We start from the raw sequence: 26,030 nt of genomic DNA, 5'->3' as shown, positions 1-26,030 counted from the left end.
TAAAAGTTTGGCATTTTATTTTCGTTAACATTAAGAACTTTGCCGTCTTTGGAAATCGCGTTTGTCTGTTTCTGTTAAGTCTCTATTGATATTCATCGAAATACCGGTTTTTCAAGCCTTTGTTTATATTGAACACAAGGTTGTCCAGATTCCTCTTTTCTATTATAAGTCGTCTTTGTAGTAAAGAAAATTATATCCAAAAAGGCAAGATTGCAAAATCTTGTGTTGGTGATGAAATTCATAAAAATGAATACCAGAAAAAGTATGATAGATAAATCAATTTTTCTTTGAAAAGAGGGATAGCAAAAGGGGACCACAAGTTACAGCTAAAGTGGGGAGTACTTTGCGAAACGAGACTGTTGAAACCCCTGTAACATCATCTTGCCTGCCTCTATTTAAAAACTGACCAAACGCATAAGCTCTTGTGTATCGAATCAGTTGAGAGACATAATCACCATATGCAGATGGTTATGGAATATTGCTATATAAATATGGGAAGGTGACGATGGAGAAACTGAAGTAATTCCGTCGGCCATTAAGTCGGGTTGTTAGTTTGCAGTTAACGTCCATGTTCAATAAAATGTCTAAATATTAAGCAGATGTGGAAGATTCTGTGGTGTCTTTTATTTCGAGATCACTGGGATATATCGAATCGACATATGAATGAATATGATTATTGTTGATAGATTATATCTAAATGTCGAGTTGAAGTTCTTAAATGAATTCTGCATCGAAAGAATATAAAAACAGGTCAGCTAATAAAGGAACACCATTCGTGAAGGAAGAATGGATTTTTTTATGAAAGCAATTTGACTGAAGGTTTCAAATATTTAAATAAACAATTTATAAGAATAAAAGTTTTTCTCGTTAGCAATATATCTGTGGTTCAGAATTATTTTTACCCAGTGAGAACATCCAATTAAGAAATGTCCATATTTGTATTTTTCAGATGCATCGTAATAGAATATGTGTGAAGTTTGTTCGGAAATTATTGAAATAATGTTGTTTTCATTGAGGAACAAACAAAGGAACAAATTCGCGTATGTATTAAAATACAGCTTTATTCATTTATATGCAATCTTTCGAGACATTGATCATTCACAATGAGCATTTGAAATCAAATACGTCAGACATGAACTGATCATTCCAGCGACATTATCATGACATTATGTTGAAGTTACAACTCTCAATGATTCCGTCTTGAAGCATACACATTATGATTTTTTTTTTTTATCAATTTCTTTCAGAATACACGGATCCCAACCGATTTGCAAAACATATCATGAGGGTTTTATCAGCATATCCAGCACTGTTTAACGCATTATCTTTTATAATCTTACATGCGCCATTTGAACAGAAGTGAACATATGTGACGGGAAAACGTAGTTATTTATCGGTACTCCATTCCATTAGACTTTGTATGGATGAACGAATCATTTAAGAACGTTTATACCAAAGATAAACTACATTCTGAACATGTGACTGTAACTGTTTGCCTACTGTAGCAATTTGTTTGAATGGATGACTTTCAAGAACTTCGAAGAAATGAGATCATATTTCCGTAACCGTACAGTAAAAATCACGCCTTATTCGTTCTATTTATTGTTTTCCATGCCGTTTGTGAACATGAATTTCAATTGTATCATGTAATGTTTGCATCATGCACAGGGTATACCTACCTATCATCTAGATAATCAACAAATATTCTGCAACTTATCAAAAACTCTATTAATCATTTTGATTTTAATTTTCATGGGACGCATCTATATACTTGTGCCAACGCCGAGTAAAATGATTTTTTTCCCTAAGAACACACTTCTTGCGCGCAAGTTTACAACCGTTATAGACAGTGACCCAATGAGAAATGTTATGACGTCACAATGCCTATGGGGAAGGTAATTTCCCACATATATTATAGTAGTGAAGTTAGGTTTATAACTGCTATAATAATCTGATTTATTTTCAAAAAGAAAAATAAATTGTATTATACATAAGGTTTGAACACAAGTTCTTTCAACTTACGGAGTTCTCACCTTAAATATAACTGACAATATACTACTTGAAATATGATAAATAGTCATAATTATTTCTTAGCTACATTGAATAAATAAATACACATATATTAAAGGTCAGTTATTTGAATAAAGCATGGTGTTAGGTAGTAATAACAGTAGATCTCCCAGAATCTCTGATGAACTTTTGAACTTAGGGGAAATATGTTGGTTTATTTCAACATGTTGGGCTTCTTCTCCCCTCAGAAGTAAGTGATAATCAATAATTGATAAACTTGAGTAAAATGTAAGAAACTTCTTAATAACTGACTTCTGGCATAGTTATATTTGTTTCATAAAAATATAAACCACAGGGGCAAGTAGGACTTTCAATAATATTTTTCTCAACAAATCAGAACAAGGTCACTGTTATGGGGAGAGAAGCGGAAGACGTACAGTATATCATCATTCAAGTATTCCTCGACTGATATATCGGTAGACACATCATAATCAACTATTCTACAACTAATATATCGGTAGATGTGTCATCATTTAACTATTCCATGACTGATATATCGGTAGACACATCATAATCAACTATTCTACAACTAATATATCGGTAGATGTGTCATCATTTAACTATTCCATGACTGATATATCGGTAGCTCACTGAATGTTGATTGAAAGATAGATATAAGGATCGGGTGCATTTTAGAGAATCAGCAAACTCTGAAAGAGTTTTAAAAATCTGAAGATCCGAAATTAGACAGTAAGTAAGCAGTGTATTTGCTATCCGAATAGTGCAAAAAATGGAGATCAAATGAAGAGATGAGACTTTATACAGGTAAATTGTCAGAAGGATGAAGTGCGTCAAACTGTTAAAATCAATATTCAACACAGAATACAGAACAAAATATCAAAAGTGAAATATATTATTAAAAAGAAAAAAGTGAAGATACACCGGTCATCTGCCAACATCAGAGTACAACAAACGTGTGGGGAAATCATCCGTCATATGCCAAGACCAGAGTACAACGAACATGTGGGGAAACATCAGTCATGTGCCAAGACCAGAGTACAATAAACGTGTGGGGAAAACATCAGTCATGTGCAAAGACCAGAGTACAACAAACGTGGTGAAAACATCGGTCTTCTGCCAAGACAGAGTACAACGAACATGTGGGGAAAGACTACTAAGATGAAAAACTAAAAACACATCCATCAGAAATATCACGAGTACACCTGGTACCAACTGGAAATAACAGCGAAAGACAGAAATAGTTGGATGTCTTGCTTGTTTCAGACCACGAAAGATGTGTTAGGTGTTCAACATTATAAATATTTGTTCATGAGCTTTTCTTTTTAAATTACACTTTTAAACAATATTGCACATAGGAGATATAATGTATGCTTGGTTCATATATGTCCATTGATGAAATATTGCGACATTGGTATTATCAAGGTTGTTGTGTGAAAGGTGAAGATACCGAACAGTGATCAATCTCATAACTCCTATAAGGAATGCAAAATAGAGAGTTGGGCAAACACCAGAGGTGGGATCAGGTGCCTAGGAGTAAGATTCCCCTGTCAACCGGTCACACCCGCCGTGAGCCCTATATCTTGATCAGGTAAACAGAGTTATCCGTAGTCAAAATCAGTGTGCCAAGAACGGCCTAACAATCGGTATGAAACAAGTCAGACAGCATTTGACCCAATGATATGTTGTATTGGCAAACTAGATTGTTATAACGACTATAGAATTCGCAAAATGCTGACTTTAAACTAGAGTGTTGAAACCCCTGCACCATCAATTTGTTTGTCAGTAGCCTGCCTTGATTAAAAAAACTGATCATACGCAAAACAAGCTCTTACGTATCGAATCAGTTGAGAGATATAAACACCATCTGCAGATGATAATGGAATATCGTTACATAAAGATTGGAAGTTGACGATGGAGAAGCCGAAATCATCCCGTCTATACTAAAGTTAAGTTGTTAGTTTGCCGTTGATATCTATTTTCAATAAAATATATAAAAATAAGGCAGAAGTGGACGACTCTGTGGTGTCTTTTATTTCGACAGGAATATATCGAATAGATATGTGAATGAAAATGTTTATTGTTAAAAGATAAAACGTCGTCGATATATCTAAATGTCGAATTGAAGGCCACAACAAGAGATTTGTTCTCCTCGCGTAGGAGATTTTAAATAAATTCTGCTTCATAAGAATATAAAAACAGGTCAGCTAAAAAGGAGCATAATTCGTGCCCATGGGGATTCCACCAGACTGATGGAAGACCTGATCACCAAAGACTACGAAGATATTGTCAATGAGGAGCTCCAACATATTTTTAATTTCAACTTCAGAGTACGTGTGCGTGGAGTCAGTGGTGTTTAACAAAGTAATTTTTTGGATGACTGATCACTAGATATGAATATTTCCGTTTTCCAGTTTTGTTAAAGAATCAACTGTCTATGATGTCAAAACGTCTAGTCTTTAATTTATCGTGAGGAATGGTCGTGGAAAAGTTATACGTTTTGATGTACGTCTCCATATGAGTGAAATATTCTTAAGCGGGACGTTAAACAATATACAATCAATCAATCAATTGATGTTGCTATTTCAAGTTTGATATAAGTTCTTTAGTATTTTTTAGAATCCATATTCGATTTACACCACTTCTGGAATATGTAGTGACACAGTACGTTTGAAGTTTCTCCTTCACAGCTGTTAGTATTTTCGTAAGGAGCAAAGATAGACTGGATCCAGCAATGTATCTTTGTTTGTAAGGGTTTTTATGTAGTTTAGGAATACAGTATAGGTACGGTAACTCATATTCATTCGACCCATTGACTGGGATATGAAATGTGTCTAACACTGAAGCATGGTTTTGAAGAATTTCATCTTTTGAAAGGGCAGTTGAATTATAAGTATGACGACTGCCCTCTATACACAAAACAGAAATACTGTTATAACAATCAGATCAATAAATATAATAATAATACCATATTTATATAGCACCCTTTTCATACACTATGTACGCTCACAAGTGCTTTGTCACACCTTACAATTATGTATAAAGAAGTCATCCGTAGTATTTTCCTCCTAAGGTATCAGCCTTCTGTTGTCAACATATAACTACGAACATCGCTGTTGTGTAGTCAGTAGCTTTTCTCTATAGTACATTTTCTTTCCGGTTATATATAGAATATTTATCCCCTGGGATAGAGCAGAATTGCCCCCACAGTAATGCTTCTCCTCCCCTTTTAGAAAAATGTTTAACGGTGAGCCAATTGGGCATTAAATCAACTAATATCGTAGTTAGATTTATTTGCATACAAATTTGTGTCTTTTCGTTTAAGAAAAATAATTTTTAAACTGTTTTATTTTTGTCCTCCACTTTTAGCGAAAAGCAGCAGGTTTTTATTTGGGTCTGTCCGTCCGTCTGTCATGCTGTATTTCAGTAACACTTAGTTCCAGATGATATCTCTTAAAAATGCTTGAGCCTTACAATGAAATTTTCTATGATGAATCACTAATCCTTATCACTCTAGTGATAAATAAATTAAAGACCAAAGTAAAAAAAAAAACTATATTGTAGAAAATTCCAGATGATTTCTTTAGATCTCTTTGCGGTTTTGAAATATATATATATATATATATATATATATATAGAGAGAGAGAGAGAGAGAGAGAGAGAGAGAGAGAGAGAGAGGCTGCTGTTGATTTTGAGATGTTTAAGGTCACCATTTTCTGTATTATATGAAATATTTGAGCTACTGTGATGAAACTTAAGGTGACGACTCTCTATAACTTTAAGACAATTTGTAATTTTGATATCTAAAGATCATGGGTCAATGTGGTAGTCCTGCATTCAGGAAAAAGCTGCTATATGGCCAGTTTTGGGGGGTGGATAACAAGGGGAAATACTACTATACCATACCATACAGGAACCATAACTAAGCATGACAACAAGTGTGTAATGTTCTTATAAATCATAAAGGTACGTCACTGAAGTGAACATTTTATTTCATTGCAATAAAAGAAACTACTGAAATGACAAATAATTTGGTAGCCTGGAAATATATTATATAGCACTACCAGATAATCTTCAGCATTTTTCAGTTTGGCAAGAATAATCCGGCCATTTAGCGTCTTACTATGTTGTGAATTGTTCAGTAAAGCACAAGTATCTCGTGATTACCTTACAACCAAAGAGTTTCCTTCTGATAGTGCCTTAAACCATGGTGAATAGGTCCAAAACAACAGATGTAGGAAAAACAAACTCACTGAGGTACATGTTTAAAGATAAAAGTAGGGAGCAAATGTATATATACATGTAGATATTTCCCCCTTAACTATATAATAGAAGTTTGTTGCATATATGGTGCAAGTATACAATTTATGCAAGCACACAAGGTTTGGGATTTTTTACATTTCAAAGTCAATATTACATTCAATTTCAAGTTCAGTTTATTTAAGACAATAAATGCAGATACCTGTTATAGGTATCAAAATTGGCCAATCAGAACTATGGGAGCATCTTTCTCCACAGAAATATTGATAAATATAATGATACACATATTGGTACCACGCAGTAATAGGGCACTGCATTAAGAACTCCACACAAATGTTCATTATTGAAAACCTTTATGATAGAGACGGATTTAACACTGATTCCATTTAACTTTGCCAATACAGTGTTAATATCGAGAAGAAATAAATTAAACAAACGTTTGTTAAAGGTACGATAAAGCTAACATAACATATCTATTTGCGTCCCACCTCAATACTGAGAGTTCTAGAAAATGTGGAGTGTGATCCTGAAGGCTTTACAACAGTGGTGCTCCGCTACTATCAGTAATAATTTATCCTGCAGACTCGCTGAAACCCGGCCTTTGATTGAATATGTTCATGCAATCTCGCCATTGATCTCTTCCAGTTCTTTAATAAGTTTGACTGTAATTGGTAAAAACCAACCAAAATCGCCTCAATAAGAAATCTCAAATACTGAGCGATACTGGCGCTCCCGTGGTGTGAAGCGCAGATATTAAAGACCATCAAAGAAAACCATTTGGGTTGAATTACACAACCTGTTGTTTAAGAATAGCTTTGCCAGTATGAAGTCCAGTAATTAAATGCTCGTCACTTTCTATGGTAAATATTGCTTGTTAATTTCCACACATGATATTCGTTTATAATGACACAAGGAATTTTGTAATATAATTTTAGGGGTCCAAAAGAAATTAATTTCAAATCAAAAGCTTACTACACAGAGTAAACGAAATTTAAACAAATCTTAGCAGAATCTCTTTCACTTTCCAAAGTGTGATATACACATGTAGTCTTAAAGGGGCCTTGTGCAGTTGACTAAAAAAATCTTGCGTTTTTCATGAAGTATGTGCGTGGAGGCTACATTATATTAGCAATTCATATGTACTTTGCATATATATCTCGGAAATTCTTCCCGAATTTTGATGTTAAAATTTCCCTGCAATGTAACTTCCTCTTTTCTTTACTTTCCATTTGTCCCCGTTGAAAAACATGACTGATTTTTAGCAATGATAATTCACTATACCAGTCTTTCTGTTGGAAGGAAGTTCAGAATGTACAAAATCCTACACGTCATCTTGTTAAATGGTGTGTAAAAATTCTTGCCATTACATGTACAATGTATAACACTGTGGACAATTATCCAGCTTTATTAATAACTAGTATTTTAATTTCCTTCCACAAAATTACCCACGTGAAAATCCATTAAAGTGCTAACAAATTAAGAATGAGGACTGACACCTAATGTAACTTCTTTTCTTTCCTGTACTTTCCACGACATCCATTAAAAATGGTAAATTCAGACCAGGTGGGATCCTACTTATTTTTCCATAGTTCAAATCGGTGATACAAAATTAAATTTCAGTTGAGTTAACTTGACATATTCCAAGTAAATGGTGTTGACAGTACAAATAGCAACACGGAAAATTGTTCTGGTGTGGATTATTATGTTAATCCTGGAAATTAAGAGCGTCGGTACCCTAATATCTAAACTGTCTTAGAACCAAACCAAAACTCTTTGTAGATCCTGTATTATTACATTGTGTAGTAGTTCTTTTATTAATAACTTCTATATTTTGATAAGGAAATCCGACTACGAATATACAAAATCTATATCACTCTCAAGTATTCTTAAATGTAGTCACTGAATTTGTAGCAAAGATTATACAAATTCAACACTGGTTGCACAGAACCAACCAAAGAAATTAAAGCTGTAGGAAAACTGCGATTGTACCAAAACAAATAAACAGTATAGTTTTTTAGTCAGTTTCTTTTCATGAACTAAAGATACGAACCAGACATGCTTATTTTAATTAATTTCCTGTTCATTATTTTTGTATACAATTTTCTACTCACCTCTACATTCGATGATGGTGACTAGAAAGCTCCAACACAGAAATGTACACAGAAAAGTATGTAAAATGTTGACCGTCCATGTTACATCCATTCTCTGCAATGGGTCTTATTTCCGTCAAACTTCTGCAAAATGTCAAATAACTCAAGGATATTATACATTTTTTTTTCAAAACAGATGAAACATCTAGATCCTAGACGAGCTATAAATTCAATTGACGCGTGGCTCGGTTTTTACGCTTTGAGGTAGTTAGGGCCGCCATCCTTCGATTCGATTCTGTTTTATTTAGATGCCATTGATTGTCATAACTTACCGCTTTAATACCAACGCTTGCATGATCTAAATGGCACCATTATTCTGGTTCTCAAAAGCAAACACAGTCCCCAAAGTGGTCAATGTGAAAGACCGGCATTTTTTCACAGAAACGTGCGAAAAGTCCCTTTTACCCATTGTTATCATCTTTGACTGGTTTTAATTAAATAACATTTATAATGTTCTCAAATAAAAACGAATAAACGATGATAAAAAGCTTTAGAAAACTTGTATTTATTTATATACAGCAAATCTGTAAAATGCCGAACGTTTAAACAGCAATTTCATTTAATTATGGTTTTGTGATAATGGAAATTGATGCCTTCTTCTGTCTGTGGATAAGCAGTGGTCTAGTCAAAAGACATCAACATTCATTAGATCAAGCGGGGAAGAAGGGGGAAACAATGTCATTTATATGTAATAATTTCTTTTTCATTCGGGCAAAGTTGCCACCATAAGGCAAGTAAAATGAGTGAAATAAGGGCTTAGAGATGAATTCTCTAATCACTTTAAAACAGCGCAAACATACCTAACTTGACTATAAATTAAGTTAATAAATATTTTAATTCTTGGGTTTCATGAACCATTTATTTACAGCTGAACTGTTGATATATGACTGAGGTAGTATTAATAAAACAATGCGAAAACCTGTATAATTATTTCCCCTCGTAATCACCTTGGAAATCATATAACCACAGTCCATCATTGCATGGTTATCATCCGAAGCTACAAAAACAATGCTTATATAGCCAACTGCTGAATTCATGATTGGCAAGGAAATACAATGTAATGCTTTGGCAGAATTCTCCCAACGGACTCAATAATAATTTCCTACTGAACACTGGGAGTCTGTGCAAGACTTGATAATATGCTCGTGAAAAACTACAAAAAAATGATGAAAAAGAGAGTACATAATTCAAGTGAAGGCCGATTCCTTTTCCTGATGCTGGGCGGCTCAGGGTCCCTTTGTTGCTTGATATCAGGATTTACTATCCGATACCTTCGGAAGATATATGCAGCGTATAATTGTATTATTTTGTTGTCTGACAACATTTGAAATAACAGATACAATGCCTCTCTGAATATTGGAGTTACAGAACTAGGCTTTTCCTATGCTATAAACTTTTGACAACCTTGAGCACCAACCTAGAGCTCTGAAAATGTAAGAGTATACGTGACAGAATTGTAGACCATGTCTTTAGAAACAAGATAATAATCTTAATTAAGAGCATATTGCAATACTACATGCACCATTAAAACCTTTATAATAGTCATCATGACAAAGTTGATGGCTACGTTTTGAAAACAAAAGATTTAACCATTTTTGTAAAAGTGCAATTCTATCATCAAATCCGTGTGTATCAATACGTATTGTTTTAGAAGACAGCCTTGGTGGTGGCATATGTACCAAGTGAAAAGGACACGGTGCAGCAGAAAAATATCTTAACAAAGCGAATAGGCAGGTAGCAAGTGCCTAAATGTTAACGATTAAGCGTTGGGACCTATTCTTCTATGCAAACACCACTTAGTTTCTGCAAATAAAGTTTAGCGTCATATGAAAAGATCCCTTAGACTAACCTTTATAGTCTCTATTTAATCCACCTCAGATTCAATAAGTTGCAACTCATTCTAAACACAAGTAAACCTTACATTCACTATCAATTTAGAATTATTTGCATATCATAAGAACATATAGGGAAAGTATGCCTTGAAAGACACATTTAAAGTACGTACGTTTCACATAAAAGTGTAATCGATTGTTAAATTTTCTTCATTGAACGAAAGAGCATACACTTGATAGGGGTCTAATATGCCATGACCCGTACAAACTCAAATTCCATGTTAAATCTGTAATATACCTGTGCATATCTTTGCAAACTTCCATTCTTGAGTCACAAATCTAGCAGATTTGTCTGTCCTCGTTGTTCACTGTAAACGCCGCTTGTAGTGCTTTTTTTGTATTTCAAACATATCGAAGACATTGAAAATTTCAACCACAGATTTATCTTTTGTTTTTGTTTGCTTGTTTGTTTTTTTTGTTTTTTTTAATTTTTACATCCTTTCGATAATTTTTGAATCATACTGAGATGTCACCAGCTGTACAGGTGAAGTACCACAAATTTAGACCTACGCTCAGGGCCGTAGTAGTCAAGGTTCCTTAACGTGCTAACGCCTGCCGCGACACGGGACTTCCGATCCGAAAGACCCGTGACTCTCACTTCAAAATGCCAAGCATTTAGCGAAGAAGCAATCTCTACCTATGTTTACGTCTTAGGTTTGACAATTTGACGAGGCCAAGGTATGAGCGAGCCTCGAACTCCGAAGCGAGCGATCCACCACTGAGTGACTGCGAGATAAAGATAGTTATGTTCTTCATTGCACCTTATGTTTACAGAAAGGAAGTGTAACAAAATGTTGACCTGTGCAGGGGGCCCCTTGCCATTTTAGATAAAGGGTTCGATCTTTACGCCGATATGAGGGTGCCGATAATATTTCTAGACGGAAGATAACTTTCGAAAAATATCAATTCAGCTTTCAACCTCAAGAATACTCGAACCATCCAAAAATTGTATATAATTACTCTGAGAGACAATCGTGGTATGAAATAATAGTGCTGAAGTGTGCCCATGAAGTAGACAAATGCTTGGTCTCTCCTTCGCATGGGTTGTTTCAATCATGGATTTGATATCCAAAACATCGCTATAGTGTGATCTTCCTTACTCATACATCACTTAAAATCAATGCTGTGACGAAACAACTGGTAATAAAATATCTAAATGTGAAATCCAAATTAAATAATTCAATGAATATCTGTGACAATGATCCCCTGTTGACATAAAGGATCTCATATTCCTCGATATGGAGTTCTTTAAATTTGTAAATCAAAATGATGGCTCTGATGGGAGCAACAGCGAACGATGTTGTCTCGCTGCAAGTCATTCTAGTGCAGTGAAATTTGTTTATCATCAAGCTATGCTAGAGATGATAGAGATGTCCAGTACTTTTAATTTCAAGCACAATACATTTGTTTTTGAGTGACTTTGTTCATGACTTCTGTAAAAAAAAAAAAAATGATAATGCCTTTATAATATCTCAAATTAATTACTAATATCCAAGGTTCGCAACGGCAGCGAAAATGGTATCTTTTAAGCTTAAGAATACAACAGATTTCAATTAAAGTGTCACACAAGGGTTAGTCTTGTCTGTAGCCTTTCGCAAACTTAATTACTTAATATGTACATGTATTTGCATATTCAACATAACTGTTTTACACCCAGAGGAGACGGACACAATGCGCTACAATCTTAAATCAGCGTCTCGTCTTTACATTAAATTGTACGACTTGACGCTATTGCAGTCTATAATCGATGTAAAATGAAATGTAAAAACATATGTACGTAAATGATAAAACAATCATGTTCAATGTAATCTTATATTGGCAGAAATCGACCGCTTTTTACTCGATTAGAGGCCCATGCTTCTCTTGCCTCCCATCAATTTTTGAAGCGATTGTTCCTTCTCATTAACGAATCAAGTATGAAAATTTGGTCAATAAACCACGCTTACACTTTCTTTCATATTAGCGTCAAATTTTTAATTCTTTGTCGTTTATAAACGCTAAAACTGCTGTATCAGTTAAACCGTTTAAGACTGTGAAGAGATTTTTCACATATCCTTTCGGAGGCTTCGAGTGTTCGCTCCATGGTGTATTTCAGTCTTTTTGTCTGTTCGATCCATGTTTTGTCGATACTTTGACGCTTAACCTCGGTGTTAGACATGTTTCTGACAGACGTGATCAAACATTTACTGAACAGTTTATCACATTGAAATAGACGGAAAAAATAACATTTTAATTCACAAAAACGAAATTGCTCAATGTTGTAACAATAAAATCACCACCACAACATTGAGAAACCGTTCTTAATACACTGAAAATAATTCAATGGATATTAACCGATTTCAAATGTTTCAGAATCTGACCCCACAGAACAGATCATTCAATGGATATTGTTGGTTGAATAAATGATAATAGAAGCAGAATTTGGTCAGGGGAAATTGATCGAATGTTATCTAATTTTATCATTTCAACGCTGATAGAATCAAGCCCCATCAACACTGGAAAATTCTGTTTGAACTTTTCCTCAGACGTGCTGAAGAGACTTTCAATAAGTTGGTGGTAACAATTCAGTGCAATAGCGGACCATTAAAAGACCGTGTCGACGCACAATTCATTTGTAAACGCAATAAGGCCATGCAAAGTGCAGTCATTGAATAACCCTCGTAATCTTTAACTTGATATTCATCGGACGAAGGCGCCGAATTCAATGTTAATCCTCACATTTTTACATTAGTTCTTGATGAAATATGCGAAAAAAGAATTATTAAATAGATTGAACTGCGAGTCCATTTTAGCGACGGGATTACTCATTCTGTATGTCAAATAATGCTATCTCACACTTACCAAAGTTAACGAAAATATCCATGTAATAGAACAATGCAATCCCTCATGAAAAAATCGAAGTTGTTCTCGTCTAACTGGGCCCCATTCACACATCCCATGGCTTATGGGTTTAAAACATATTTACTGTCTAAATGAAAAGTCGAAGATGCATCAATAGGGCCAGCACACGATCTAACGCTGCACGGTGCTTAAATGTGTATGAGGTTAGAGTGAAAGTCAGTCATGATAGTGCAAAAGATACTGAAAATCAATTGTTTACATACCATCGATTTGTCTTTATATGTATGTAATACTGTTATTTAACTGTTTACTAGTAATCAAGATATTTTGTACCAGCATTTCTAACAATCGTATCACTGAAGCGACAAAATCGGCAGTAGCGGGAAACATGCAAATGACCAAGCGAAAATTCCAACTCGTCTGAGAGATACGATGCACATTATTTGCTGTGAAAACATGTTAATTAAATGTAGTGCTCAATTCCCCTTCGTCCTAACTATCACTAAGATAGATCGCATGGCTAACACACAAATTAGCTTTAACTAGGTACAAAGATAGAATTTACTAACAAATAACTATATTTTTCAGGAATTTCCCGGATTTCACTACTTTGCAAAATTACTTATCAAAGAGTGAATGTAATTCGACATTACAAAGACACAAAGATTCTCTCTCTCTCTCCCTCTCCCTCTCTCTCTCTGTCTCTCTCATATGCATTTCTGATCTGTGCAGTGCATCGCGTTAAATAACCATTGGAGAAGTTTCTGATTTTCGGTACATTCATTTTCAAATGAGCTTCCGTGCTTTTTTTTTTCAGAGAGAAGAATCATCAATGAATGAGAATGCTTCCAGCAAATGATGGGGCGAATCCGGTGTGGATTAATGTAAAACAATATGCAGATGCTTTGGCTATAATCCATAAAAATACAGTCTCCTTTATCATTTAAGATACGAATTAATATAAGAATCCCCGGTAAATTCTCTCTCTTATAATTATATATACATGTATATGATCTATTCTAAGAGCAAATCTGATTAGGATTTTTTTCTCCACAACTATTGCACTCTTTGAATTGTATTTCTTTAATTTTATCGTAATGTTATAGGTTACTAATTCATCACCTACAGGTTTCACAGTAAATGTGATCTTATGGATTGTCAAAACAAACCGTTTAGATACTGTGGAAAATACTTTCTTCCCCATGTCAGCAACTTGTGTACGATTAAAATGATATAAAACATAACTTTTTGTACAAACACTCATTATTCACACGAGTTCACTGAATTGTTTATTATAGTGACGTCACGCAATATAACCTTATACTTCTGATATACTCGACTGACGTCCTACATTGTAGCTAAGGGTAATACTATCACACCAACAACGGAATACTTAAAAGCACTTTAACAACAGCACCACTTTGTTAATTCATGACGAATTTATACCGTTAGTGTGAAAACCATTGATTTTTATTGGGCTTCGGTATTCACTTAGCTTTCTGGTATAACACTATGTAATGATATATTTCTCATATTACATCATACAAATTAACCAAATTCGACTTTATTCCCCCCATATAAGTGCATGTGTTACTACGGGTACAATTTTAAAGTCATCAAAGTATTTTGCACCATATTTCAAGAATTCTTGACTAGAAGCAATTAAGATTTTTAACTTCATTTAAAAAAAGAAGCTAAAATGAAAGTTGTTTTTAAAGGAAGAATGATTGATTAATTGAATATTGTTTTACGTCACTCTCGAGATTATTTCACTCATATGGAGACGTCACCACTGCCGGTGAAGGGCTTCAAAATTTCGGCCTATGCTCGGCGCTTATGGCCTTTGAGCAAGGAGGGATCTTTATCGTGCCACACCTGCTGTGACATGGGACCTCGGTTTTTGCGGTCTCATCCGAAGGACCGCCCCATTTAGTCGCCTCTTACGACAAGCGAGGGGGTACTGAGGACCTATTCGAACCCGGATCCCCACGGGACTAAAGGAAGAATGAAAATTGGGAGTGTTTCTAATACATGTGTAAGAGTTATATTAGCGCAGTGTATGTTTAACAAGAAACAGTCATTTTTCGTCCACAAATGTACTTAGAATTTTCAAGAAATGGTTCAATATCTGTTACGATATCGGATTATCAATTAATCTACATATTTTTATGTAATCCTTGACAATACACACCATTATGCAAGAGTGTTTACCCATGATATTTAAAGCTTTTAAATGTTGGATATATTTGCTTTAAAATTCCCTCATAAAAGTAGTCCCGATTGTAAATGATATAATATTGTAAATGTGAATTCACTGTTCGATCACATTTTCTTTGAAGTAGAATGGTTCTTTGACGCCATTTCATGAAGATTCATATGTGTGCACATCAAAACAATAAAACCAACCGTGAAAGATGAGAGATAGCACGAGATTGATCATTGTTCATTATCTTCATTCTAAAGACCAATAGAAGTTGAAAGTTATTTGAATTGAAATGTTGCAAAACAATGTTTAAATTTTTTCCATTTTTTAGTCAAATTGGCAAAATGCAATTGTGACCTCATAAAGACACAAACAATCTAAGGAATGGTCAAAAATAATTATTTTCATGCATGCATTGTTCTTATCTGCAATAAAATCAACTGATTAATTTAAACGTTTAGTAAATATCGGACTAGGAGTACATGTACAGGACCCTTTGTTTGAATATTTTCCTATGGTATCTAGAAGGTTTCGCGAACTCAGACGACTTAACATGCTGTATGTTTGATGTTACGATGATTTTCTAATTATGCACCATATTTTTCATATAAACAACGTTTCAGGTTCTTTTGCAGATAATTAACTTTTCCCTACTTGATTGTGGTAGTTTGCCTATTTTCCAAACTTTTCTTTTTCCACCTAGTGTACCGTTTCGATGCTGGAAATCATATTCAGGCCAAGCATTAAACCAAACAATGCAACATTCTTATCTTTTCATAATTGAATCTATCTTTTAGATAGATTTAACACAATTCATCAATGCATCAGCTAATTTAAACACAAAATGAAATCCTATGTAACGGAGGCTTCGGTTATACTTCTGCTTTAATATCTGATTAATAGAATTCATAAAGCAATGTTTAAAACAGCGGGAGAAAAAATATATAGATTGTTATGAAAAAGCCTCATCATACTCACATTTTATGGAGAGAACGTCTCAAACCTAGGTCATTTTTGTTTTGTAGAACTCAATCTGAGGAAAAAATCCAATATTCCTTTTTTGTAAAACATCATTGGCAAGCCATAAAGAAGCCAGCACTAATTTACTTATATAACTCTCCTCACAAGTATTCTCTCTATAGTCATGTATATTTAAACATATTTTCCTCCAACATTAACTTCATACGGGCAAGAATGTTGCTCGCTTGAGGTTATACCCTCGATATAATCTCGCATGATCTGCTTAAATTGCCATCACACCATACTGTTTTATATATTTCTCGCCGAACAATAAACTCTGTTGCAACTTAAGATAATATACCGTAACCATGTTTTCGACGCTTGAACTGTTGATAACGCGGGATGAGTATGAAAAATGATTGCTATTAAGTCTCTATCCTATTTTTGTGTTTTATTTCGTAACGTTGATAAGATTTTTCCTTTGGAATAGATAATACGTTTCAAAGAATCTGATAAATCAGTTGATATTTGGTGATTCATTTAACAACAGTCTTGCTTTCGGGAATATTTGATGCGGGATCTTCTCTCACCAGGAGAGGGATTCAATTACGTTAAAAACGCACTATTTCAAATGTATTGGTTGTGTAATTGGAAAACAATTAAATGGGGTATTATTTCTCTATGTTTTGCGAATACTTTCTCCAATTCAATTTGTATTTCAAAATCTAGTTTTAGACAGATAAATTTCTTTGAAAGCGACATCAGGTTTTTATTCTAATTTTCAACACAACAATGAAAAAGTTCGGATATATAATGACTTCATTCACTTCATTGATATACAATGCTTTCTTCGGTTTGTTAAACGGAACATTAAGTACAGGTTTTTCTGCAATTTTTGCTTCCCTCATCTCGTGTTTAACAAACCAAGGAAAAATATTTTACCACATATATATTTATTGTATTTCGTTTTAATCATAAATATTTTCAATTACATAGAATATTGATATTATTGACCTGTAAGTTATTTAAATGCAACAGCTGAAAATCACCTATCTTGGATTTCTTGAAAAGATCTCAAACTTTAGTTTGAGTTTTCTTTTATGTGAGCAATCGATTTAAAAATTAAATAAGATCTCAGACTTAATTAGATTTATGTGTGATATTACCATAACTTTTGTTGGAATGTTTTCCAATGGTTACTGTAAGAAATATTGTTCAACATAAAATATTTAAAAAGTAAAAGTTATATAGAAATAATAAATAATATATTTCAAAATATTGAATCCAAGGACGATAACTCTGTTTTCATTAAAATCCTTATCAAGTTCATTATGCGATAGATTTTCTTTATTTTTTAAGGAAATTTTGAATAGTATTGTAAAGACACAGTACCAGGAAACCATAATAAATACTATTATATCGTTTTAACCAGTTTTTGTGAAATTTTGATAATGCTGTAAGGAAAATTGCAATTCTCTGATGTTGATATATGATTTTTTATAAGTACATTTTGTATGCCTCACATCTTAAAAAGTGTGATGGCCTATATATTTTATTTGAAATTCAGATAAATGCATGGTAAAAAGTAAACCTGAAAGCATTTCAACAATAGGTCGCGGAGTTCATGGAATGTGAAAATTCACACGCGGACAGAGGCATTAAAACCGAATCTATCTAGATTTAAACAAACTGTGTCTTCATAGTTGCAAATAAAAAGCAATGGATTTCAATATAAATTAAGCAGAATACACAGTGAATGTAAATATCTAACATTGATTGTGCCACCCCTCGATTTTTTCGTCAAATGTTCATTCATTGTGCACCGGATATTCCGGAATTAGTCAGAAGAGACCGTCTCCTTGCATCAAAATAAAGTCATCGTTCCTATCTAAGTTAAGTAGCTTACCTAGCTATTCAACTTCTATAGTTCCTAGAATGCATGTAGGAGACGGCCTTTATTGTACTTAATGAAATAGAACTTCACTACAATGACGTGGTGAAACTGAAAAGTGACATTACATTTGTTGACACTCATTAAAAAAAATCAAAACGAATCAATCAATCTGGAAGTTGTTTATATAAGTTCATTATACATTGAAGTTATGATATTGATTACGTAATAAAATGTAGACTTATATACAGAAACAGAATACTTTTTAAGATATCGAGAGTCACTTCTCAATCAAAAGAAAACTTGAAATGCACTACAATATTTGTATAATATACTATGAATCTGGACATAATTCTAGTGACCATAAGCAGTAGCACCTAATTGCACATTGTCCAACCTACCAGTCGCAGTACCTCAGTGGTAGATCATTCGCTTCGTTGCCGGGAGGTCGTGAGTTACGAGCCCCCGCTCGTGCCATGTGTCAAACCTAAGACGTGAACATAGGTAGAGATTGCTCCTTCGCCAAACAGTCGGCATTTAGAAGTGAGAGTCACGGGTCTTTTGGATATGACCTTAACGTGTATACTCTCAATTAGTCCGAAATATCTGACGTTTTCCTGGCTTTTTTATGATTTTGATATTTACCGTGCCAGGAAAACGTCCGAACCGGCGCCATTATGTAAACTGGAAATTCGCCGTCTCCAGCTGGAGGCGGCATTCTCGGGCCGATTTTAAATACCTGCGAGCCGAATTTAATGTTAAACTCATAATTAATCAATAAAAGGATGCTTCTTGTACTTACTAATATCGACTTTATGGGTTCTTTAATCACATAAACAGCCTCATGAAAACATTTTAACAAACTGTCGAGCTGTTTTGAGTCACGTGACTCGTTCGCTCAAATGACAGCGAAAATTCAGTTGACTACAAGTGTGTGCTTCTGTTGTCGAATTCTGAAGTGATATTTTCTTTTAATCGATATTAGTAAGTACAAGAAGCATCGTTCTGTTCGATACCCAGTGCTAGCCTAGTGGTTACGGCGCTCAGTTCGATACCCAGTGCTAGCCTAGTGGTTACGGCGCTCTGTTCGTTTGATTCTCGATCCCGGAGCAGTGTCAAACCTCATAAGACTGTTCCCTCGCCAAGAACCTGGCATTAGAATTGAGAGTCATAGAGGTCTTTCGAATATGGCCTTAAAAGGAGCTCCCGAGTCAGGATATGCGTTGGCACGAAAAACATCTTTCATTGTTACGACTGTGGGTTAAATGTAGCACTTCACTTACGCTGGTGACGTCTCTGTTTGAGTGAAGTATTCTCAGATGGGACGTAAAACAAAAACATTGAATTAGCCTCGTTGGAAGGGTTTGGCCTGTGATGTGGAAAATGTGGAACAGGCTAAAATAGTAGTTACAAAAAATGTCCATGGAAACCACTGAAAAATGATAAAAGGTCTCTAAGCTGAGCAAAACCAGGACATCGGCTAAATAAACGTATTGTTTATGCAAATATACGGAATCCATACAATTTGAATTTTTACAATAAGATTTAAAGTATTTTGATACATTTACGTTCTTCATAGATTTACACTGATGCATTTAAACATATTCGTGGTCCAACGTATGAGACGTAAAACTGTGTCTAGTGTCAGAGATAACAATGGTTCGATAAAAGAGTAGGCCACAACGACCAAACAACTTCAAAAAACCAGGGTGATATAACTTCAAAATCAACCTATGGCTGAAATATCGCCACTTCGAAACCTAATAAACAAAGTAGCAAAATACTATCTTAAACTGTGTCACAGTATATAGAGAGATTTACAGAATAGCTATACAGACTACATGTGTGAACAGTTTGGGTGAATTTTATTTTAACAAAGAGTCCACCAATATGTCCTAAACGTACTTACATGTGATGCTTGAAAAGTGTCCTTGTAAAAGATTTCAGTGCGTGATTGCCATGACCGTTTTCTCGTACGTATTTGGAAAAATTTACATTGTAAAGACATTCGTGTTTTGGCATTGTGATGTTGATGTTCTGGAACACCAATGGGATTTTGAAGATTTTATACAGAAAAACACTTTGACATGTAGTATATTTCCAAGTACTACTTTGAAATACATGTAGTAATCCAGAATTGATTAAATGTCCTGGAACTTAGTAGAGGTATTTCTATATCATATGATAACACACGTAATATGATTTGTTTAAAACAATTTGATAAAAAAAAAAACAACGTACGCAATCAATTTCTAATAAAGTATCCCATGGTCCCCTCGCAATTCATTGCAAGAGGAGATACAGTAATGGGGCCATTCGTGTATGAGTGAGTAGGTATGTGTGTGTGTGTAACACTGAGCTTGTAGACACTCTACAGGCCATATTATTTGCTCGATTGATTTGATTCTTCACATGTAATCTCAGCTGAAGCTAGGAGCAGTCTTTCATAATTCATGTCTGGAAATTTACATTCAGCTTCGACCGGTTCTAGCAATTAATGTACATGTGAACCTAGGTGAAATTGCCGCTCTCTTCAAATTAAATAAGTTATTTGACTATTAAACCAATTCTGTATCACTATTAATGTTGCATTTCTTACCGTCTAGGTATGTAAATCCCATAATAAAAGCAACCACTAAATTTTCCGTTCAAATGATGACTTCCATGGCACAATATTTTATCTCCTGAAATTGAAGAGTTCCTATCATTATTGATACACATGTATATACCTACCAAAGTAATCCAGCATTAAAAGTGATACATGCTTCGTTTAGTAGTCAAATAATTTATCTGAAGCGAGCTGCAATGTCACCAAGGTACACATTAATTGTTAGAACCAACCGAAACCGAGCGTAAATTCCCAGACATGAATCAGGAAGGACTGTTCCGAGATTCGGTGAAGTCAGGCCAAATATCCAGCCGAGTTGAGCTCAGCTGAGATTATTTCACATGTATCTTTGTTATCAAGAGATGAAGAAACCGTTTTAATTTTGGGGTTTAAAGGTCAAAGTCACTACATGAAGCCAATCTACAGGCCATGTGTTTTCTTCCATTAATTTGATACTTCACATGTATATGGAGCGCCAAATTAACATAAACTCAAATAATTGAAGATATCATCAATTCAATTATTGCTCTCTTTAATTCAATTGATGCGCGCATTAATTCAATTAATGAGAGCAATAATAGATTTGATGCGCGCATTAATTCAATTATTGCTCTCTTCAATTCAATTGATGCGCGCATTAATTCAATTAATGAGAGCAATAATAGATTTGATGCGCGCATTAATTCAATTATTGCTCTCTTCAATTCATTTGATGAGAGCATCAATTTAGTAGAAATATTGCTCGCAATAATTAATTTAGAGCTCGGTTTAAATAATTTGATGATCTCTTTAATTCAATTGAAGATATCTTTAAATCATTTACAATGCTTTTGTATAAGGAATTAATGCGCGCATCAATTCTTTTAAAGAGAGCAACAATTCAATTAAAGATATCATTAATTCAATTGTGGATATGTTGAATTGAAGATATCTTTAATTATATAGTTGCTCTCTCTAAAAGAATTATTGCTCTCTTCAATTGAATTAAAGATATCATTAATTCAATTGAAGAGAGCAATAATTGAATTAATGCGCGCATTAAATCAATTATTGCTCTCATCAAATGAATTAATGCGCGCATCAATTCAATTATTGCTCTCATCAATTGATTTAATGCGCGCATTATATCAATTATTGCTCTCTTCAATTGAATTGTAGCGCGCATCAATTCAATTGTTGATATCATTAATTCATTTGAAGAGATCATTAATTCAATTGAAGCGCGCATCAATTCAGTTGAAGAATTAATGCTATCATCAATTCAATTAATGCGCTCAATAATTCAGAATTGAAGATATCATTAATTATTTGAAGAGATCTTTAATTCAATTGTTGCGCGCATCAAATGAATTGATGATATCTTCAAATAATTGAAGATATCTTCAATTATTTGAGTTTATGTTAATTTGGCGCTCCATACATGTAGCTTTATTATCATGAGAGGAAGAACACTTTTGATTTTGAGGTCAAAGGTTAAGGTCACTAATGGACATCATAGAAAAAGCTTGTAGACACTCATTGTGATGGAATATACCCCGCCTTGCGAACCTCTTTCTTGTTCAAAAAGCTTTTGGACTATGTCAAACTATAGATTTAAGGCCTAAGTTCTTCCTTGGGAATGTCAGCCTTCAACGAGAGCATATATCCACTAAAATGTGGTGTAAATCAACTATAAAGATTAGTTGGGGGCTGGAAATAAATGCAAGTCCCTTCAATTTACACTATACTAATCAACAACGTTTTTAATTGAACTGTGCAACCATAAGGCAACGCAGCACTAGATCCCAGATTTATTTAAGTATTATTACAAGAATACTTTTTCGGATATTGAATATGATTCCGAAAAAAATCATACATTTTCAAAACATAGGGCGCTATACGACATTACAGCAAAATAATCCTAAAATTTAGAACTTTTTGATAAAATTCGTCAATGATGATAGACCAGATAAACACACTCTAGACACAACAGTCTGGGGGATAGTCCCCAAAAATAGACACCGTAGTCCCCAAAAAAATCTATAGACACAGTATTCCACAAAAAAGTCTATAGACACAGCAGTCCAAAAAGTCTATAGACGCAGCAATCCAAAAAATCTATAGATACAGCACCCCCCCCCCCAAATCTATAGACGCAGCAGTCCCCCCAAAAATCTAAAGACACAGCAGTCCAAAAAATTTATAGACACAGCAGTCCAAAAACAAGCTATAGACACAGCAGTCCAAAAACAAGCTATAGACACAGCAGTCCAAAAACAAGCTATAGACACAGCAGTCCAAAAATAAGCTATAGACACAACAGTCCAAAATCAAGCTATAGACACAGCAGTCCAAAAAAAAAAATCAATAGACACAGCAGTCCAAAAAAAAAATCAATAGACACAGCAATCCATAAAATATACAGACACAGCAGTCCATAAAATCAACAAACAAGCTATAGACACAGGCGTCTGTAGACAGTCCACGCTGAACATTGAAGAATTCCAATAAATGTATATTTTATCATAAGCTAGTGAAGACATGCTTGTATTTTACTAAAATATTTATCAAAATGTTTATTGCTAAGAAGTTAAATTGGGGATATTCATTTTGATCAAATCGACCTCCCCCCCCCCTCCAAAAGACAAGCAGGGCTGCTACTCTCATTCTCACACAAAATGAAATGTGCTTCCTTTACATTTTCGTCAACAGAATGATCTGCCCATAATATAAAATGATTTTCCATTTATTATTTTCCAGGTTGTTTCTAATACATGTATTATGGATTTTTTTAATAATACAGAATTAGTAAATAAAATTATCTTCTCGAGGCACGTAGTGTCAGGTTCAAAGAATATGACGCGAGTTTTAGACTTACCAATAGAATGTTTTAGGAATTGAACATTGGCATAAGAAGTCACTCACCAAATGATAAAAATACCATGGATTTTTAAAGGTTGTATTATCCGATGATAGATGGAACATATACAAGTATACATACTTATGTACATGTAGCACTAAAAGTCTGCTATATTGTTTATTTCCAAGAACCGTACAAGTCTATAAGCTTAAATTATTTACATCGTAATGATTGTAATACAATATGTAAACACAAAGTAACATGATCTAGATATATTCATACCCAGCAGGATATGTTAGGCGGCAGGATGATTCATAGTACATTTACAAGTATTTTGCTTTTGATATCTGTACAAATTGTAATAATAGCCATTTCCTCATGAATGCGATATAGTTGTAAACAATGTGGTATAATCTTGATAAAAACATGTATACCTCTTCAACAGCTGGGCATTCCACAGAAATGAAAGCAGAATGTAAATATAAAAAATAAAATTTCGTTTTTGAAAATACATGAGGGTATGTACTGCAACGCTTAACACCAGCATTCTTTTTATGAAGTTTTTTGAAAATACATGAGAGTATGAATGACACGTGTCAGTGCTTCTGACCGGCGTGAAACGTCACAGTTCATACCCTCATGTATTTTCAAAACTGAAATTATTCTACATTTCTGCTCTTGTTTTGGAACACTTATAAATATATGGTTAATAGTTTACTATAAGTTTGTGTGAGGAAAATGTCTAACAAATGATCAGGGAAAAAACCCGCTTATTCATTATGGTAAGCCTTTTATAATTCAAAACTAATGAAATAGTGTTTAGAAACGTTTTTGAGAGGAAAAAAGAGAAGTTAAGAAAAGAAGACCGACGTTTGAACGCCCAATTCTCCCACTAAAATGTAATTAGTATAGTGTGGAAGTCGTGTAGGACACGCATGTCGTGAGCGCGGGAGTGCAGCTGCCTCGATCTATTCCTGGCTCATTATACCCCACGGATAAAGAATATCAACAAACGCAGATGTAATTCCCTTGAATTAATTTTGCTTTCCATACTAATAAATTTCAATGGGCTTTGATCACTCTAGCGATCCACAACAAAAACATTGGGACATGATGGTAAGAATAAACTCAGCTAGAGTTTTTGTAATGCGATTGAAGACCGGATTCTCTCACTCGAGTTTCTGCACGGATACCTAATGAAAGTCATGCGGCGAACTATAGTGATTAAACCCATGTAACATTATCCAAAAATCATTCTCTAGTTTAGCTTCTACTCTTTATTTTCAGATCACAAGGTGTTTTATTTTCATTGGCAAACATAGCTTAGTCAAGAAGGTTAAACGGACTCCGTCTTTAAAAAAGTACATAATGTTGCATTTCAACACTGGTTTGCTGTCAAAATCAATACATCAATAAGGTCTTTTATATGAAACGTCCGACAGGAATGAGTGATGTAGACACCACTTTGTACTTAAAACGAGTTTTGTGTTTTGCTTGAAAAAAAAAAAAGTAAATATGGTTGATTGCGGCGCATGAAGACAAAAATGATTTCTTTCAATAGATAAGTAAACTTGAAATCCTAACCGTATCATTGACTTTTAGTGGAATCGAATTATCTAAATAGAAATATCTAAGGCTGTTCAATTAACCACTTAGTAATGTTTAATTATAAACATTTGAATGTGTGTGAATCAATTACACGAGTGTTTTAGGAATAGGCAGGCCTGCTCTGAAGACGTTCGATATATCGAAATCTATTCCTTTTAATCAGTATTTCATATGTAGAAATTTTAAATTCATATTAATTCTCAACAAAATTGTTGAAGATGTCCGAAGTATCGCGATCACTGTTCGTTATCTTCATCTTTCACCCTCACTAAAGAGCGCCATTGAATGGACGATGGAAATCAAACGTATGCATTAGGTTTTCTGGAGTGCAAGTTGAATACCGGTACCCATTTTAGTTAGCTTACAATCATCTTTGCAATGTAATTTCAAAGGCAGGTTTGTTCAACGTTCTCTCCCTCTGTGACCTAAAAAAAGTTGGCACTACATGTAATGAGTTTTCAATACACTATCAATTATTTTCATTTTCATTGACTTAGACTAGTAAACAAATTTGGGGGCGCGGACACGTGATTTGATAAGTGCAGCGGTTCCATCGCACTCGATGAGCGACGCTAATTTATCACTGGTGCTACGATATGACGTGAGATATTGTCCATGATGTCAGGATTTGTGGCAGTATTACATAATAATAGGGGATTTTGGAGTCTTCCATGCCTGTGTTTTAGTTACTGTGGCGTCAATTTTTAGGCAACGTCATTTCCGATTTATTGTCGTTCAGGTAAATAAAAG

At 34.3% G+C, this 26,030-nt stretch overlaps 1 protein-coding gene across 6 annotated transcripts in view; it reads right to left on the bottom strand.

Moving 5' to 3' along the window:
* The window catches only part of LOC125670568 (neuronal acetylcholine receptor subunit beta-3-like), a 33,492-nt gene extending 16,743 nt beyond the window's left edge, over positions 1-16,749 (bottom strand). Inside the window, exons 1-2 of one of the 6 annotated variants that reach the window (XM_048905794.2) lie at positions 16,353-16,749; positions 8,400-8,522 (exon numbers count right to left, since the gene is read on the bottom strand). In XM_048905794.2, the coding sequence (XP_048761751.1) occupies positions 8,400-8,490 (91 nt within the window). In that variant the 5' untranslated portion in view covers positions 8,491-8,522; positions 16,353-16,749. Of the gene's footprint in view, positions 1-8,399; positions 8,523-13,171; positions 13,372-16,352 lie in introns of those variants that run through there. The other 5 variants (XM_048905796.2, XM_048905798.2, XM_048905797.2 and 2 more) reach the window with 5 other exon arrangements.
* Positions 16,750-26,030: the final 9,281 nt, after the last annotated feature.

The sequence above is a fragment of the Ostrea edulis genome, chromosome 4 (assembly GCF_947568905.1).
Source record: "Ostrea edulis chromosome 4, xbOstEdul1.1, whole genome shotgun sequence".
Taxonomy (NCBI): Eukaryota; Metazoa; Mollusca; class Bivalvia; order Ostreida; family Ostreidae; genus Ostrea; species Ostrea edulis.
This window is presented reverse-complemented; position numbering and strand designations above follow the sequence as displayed.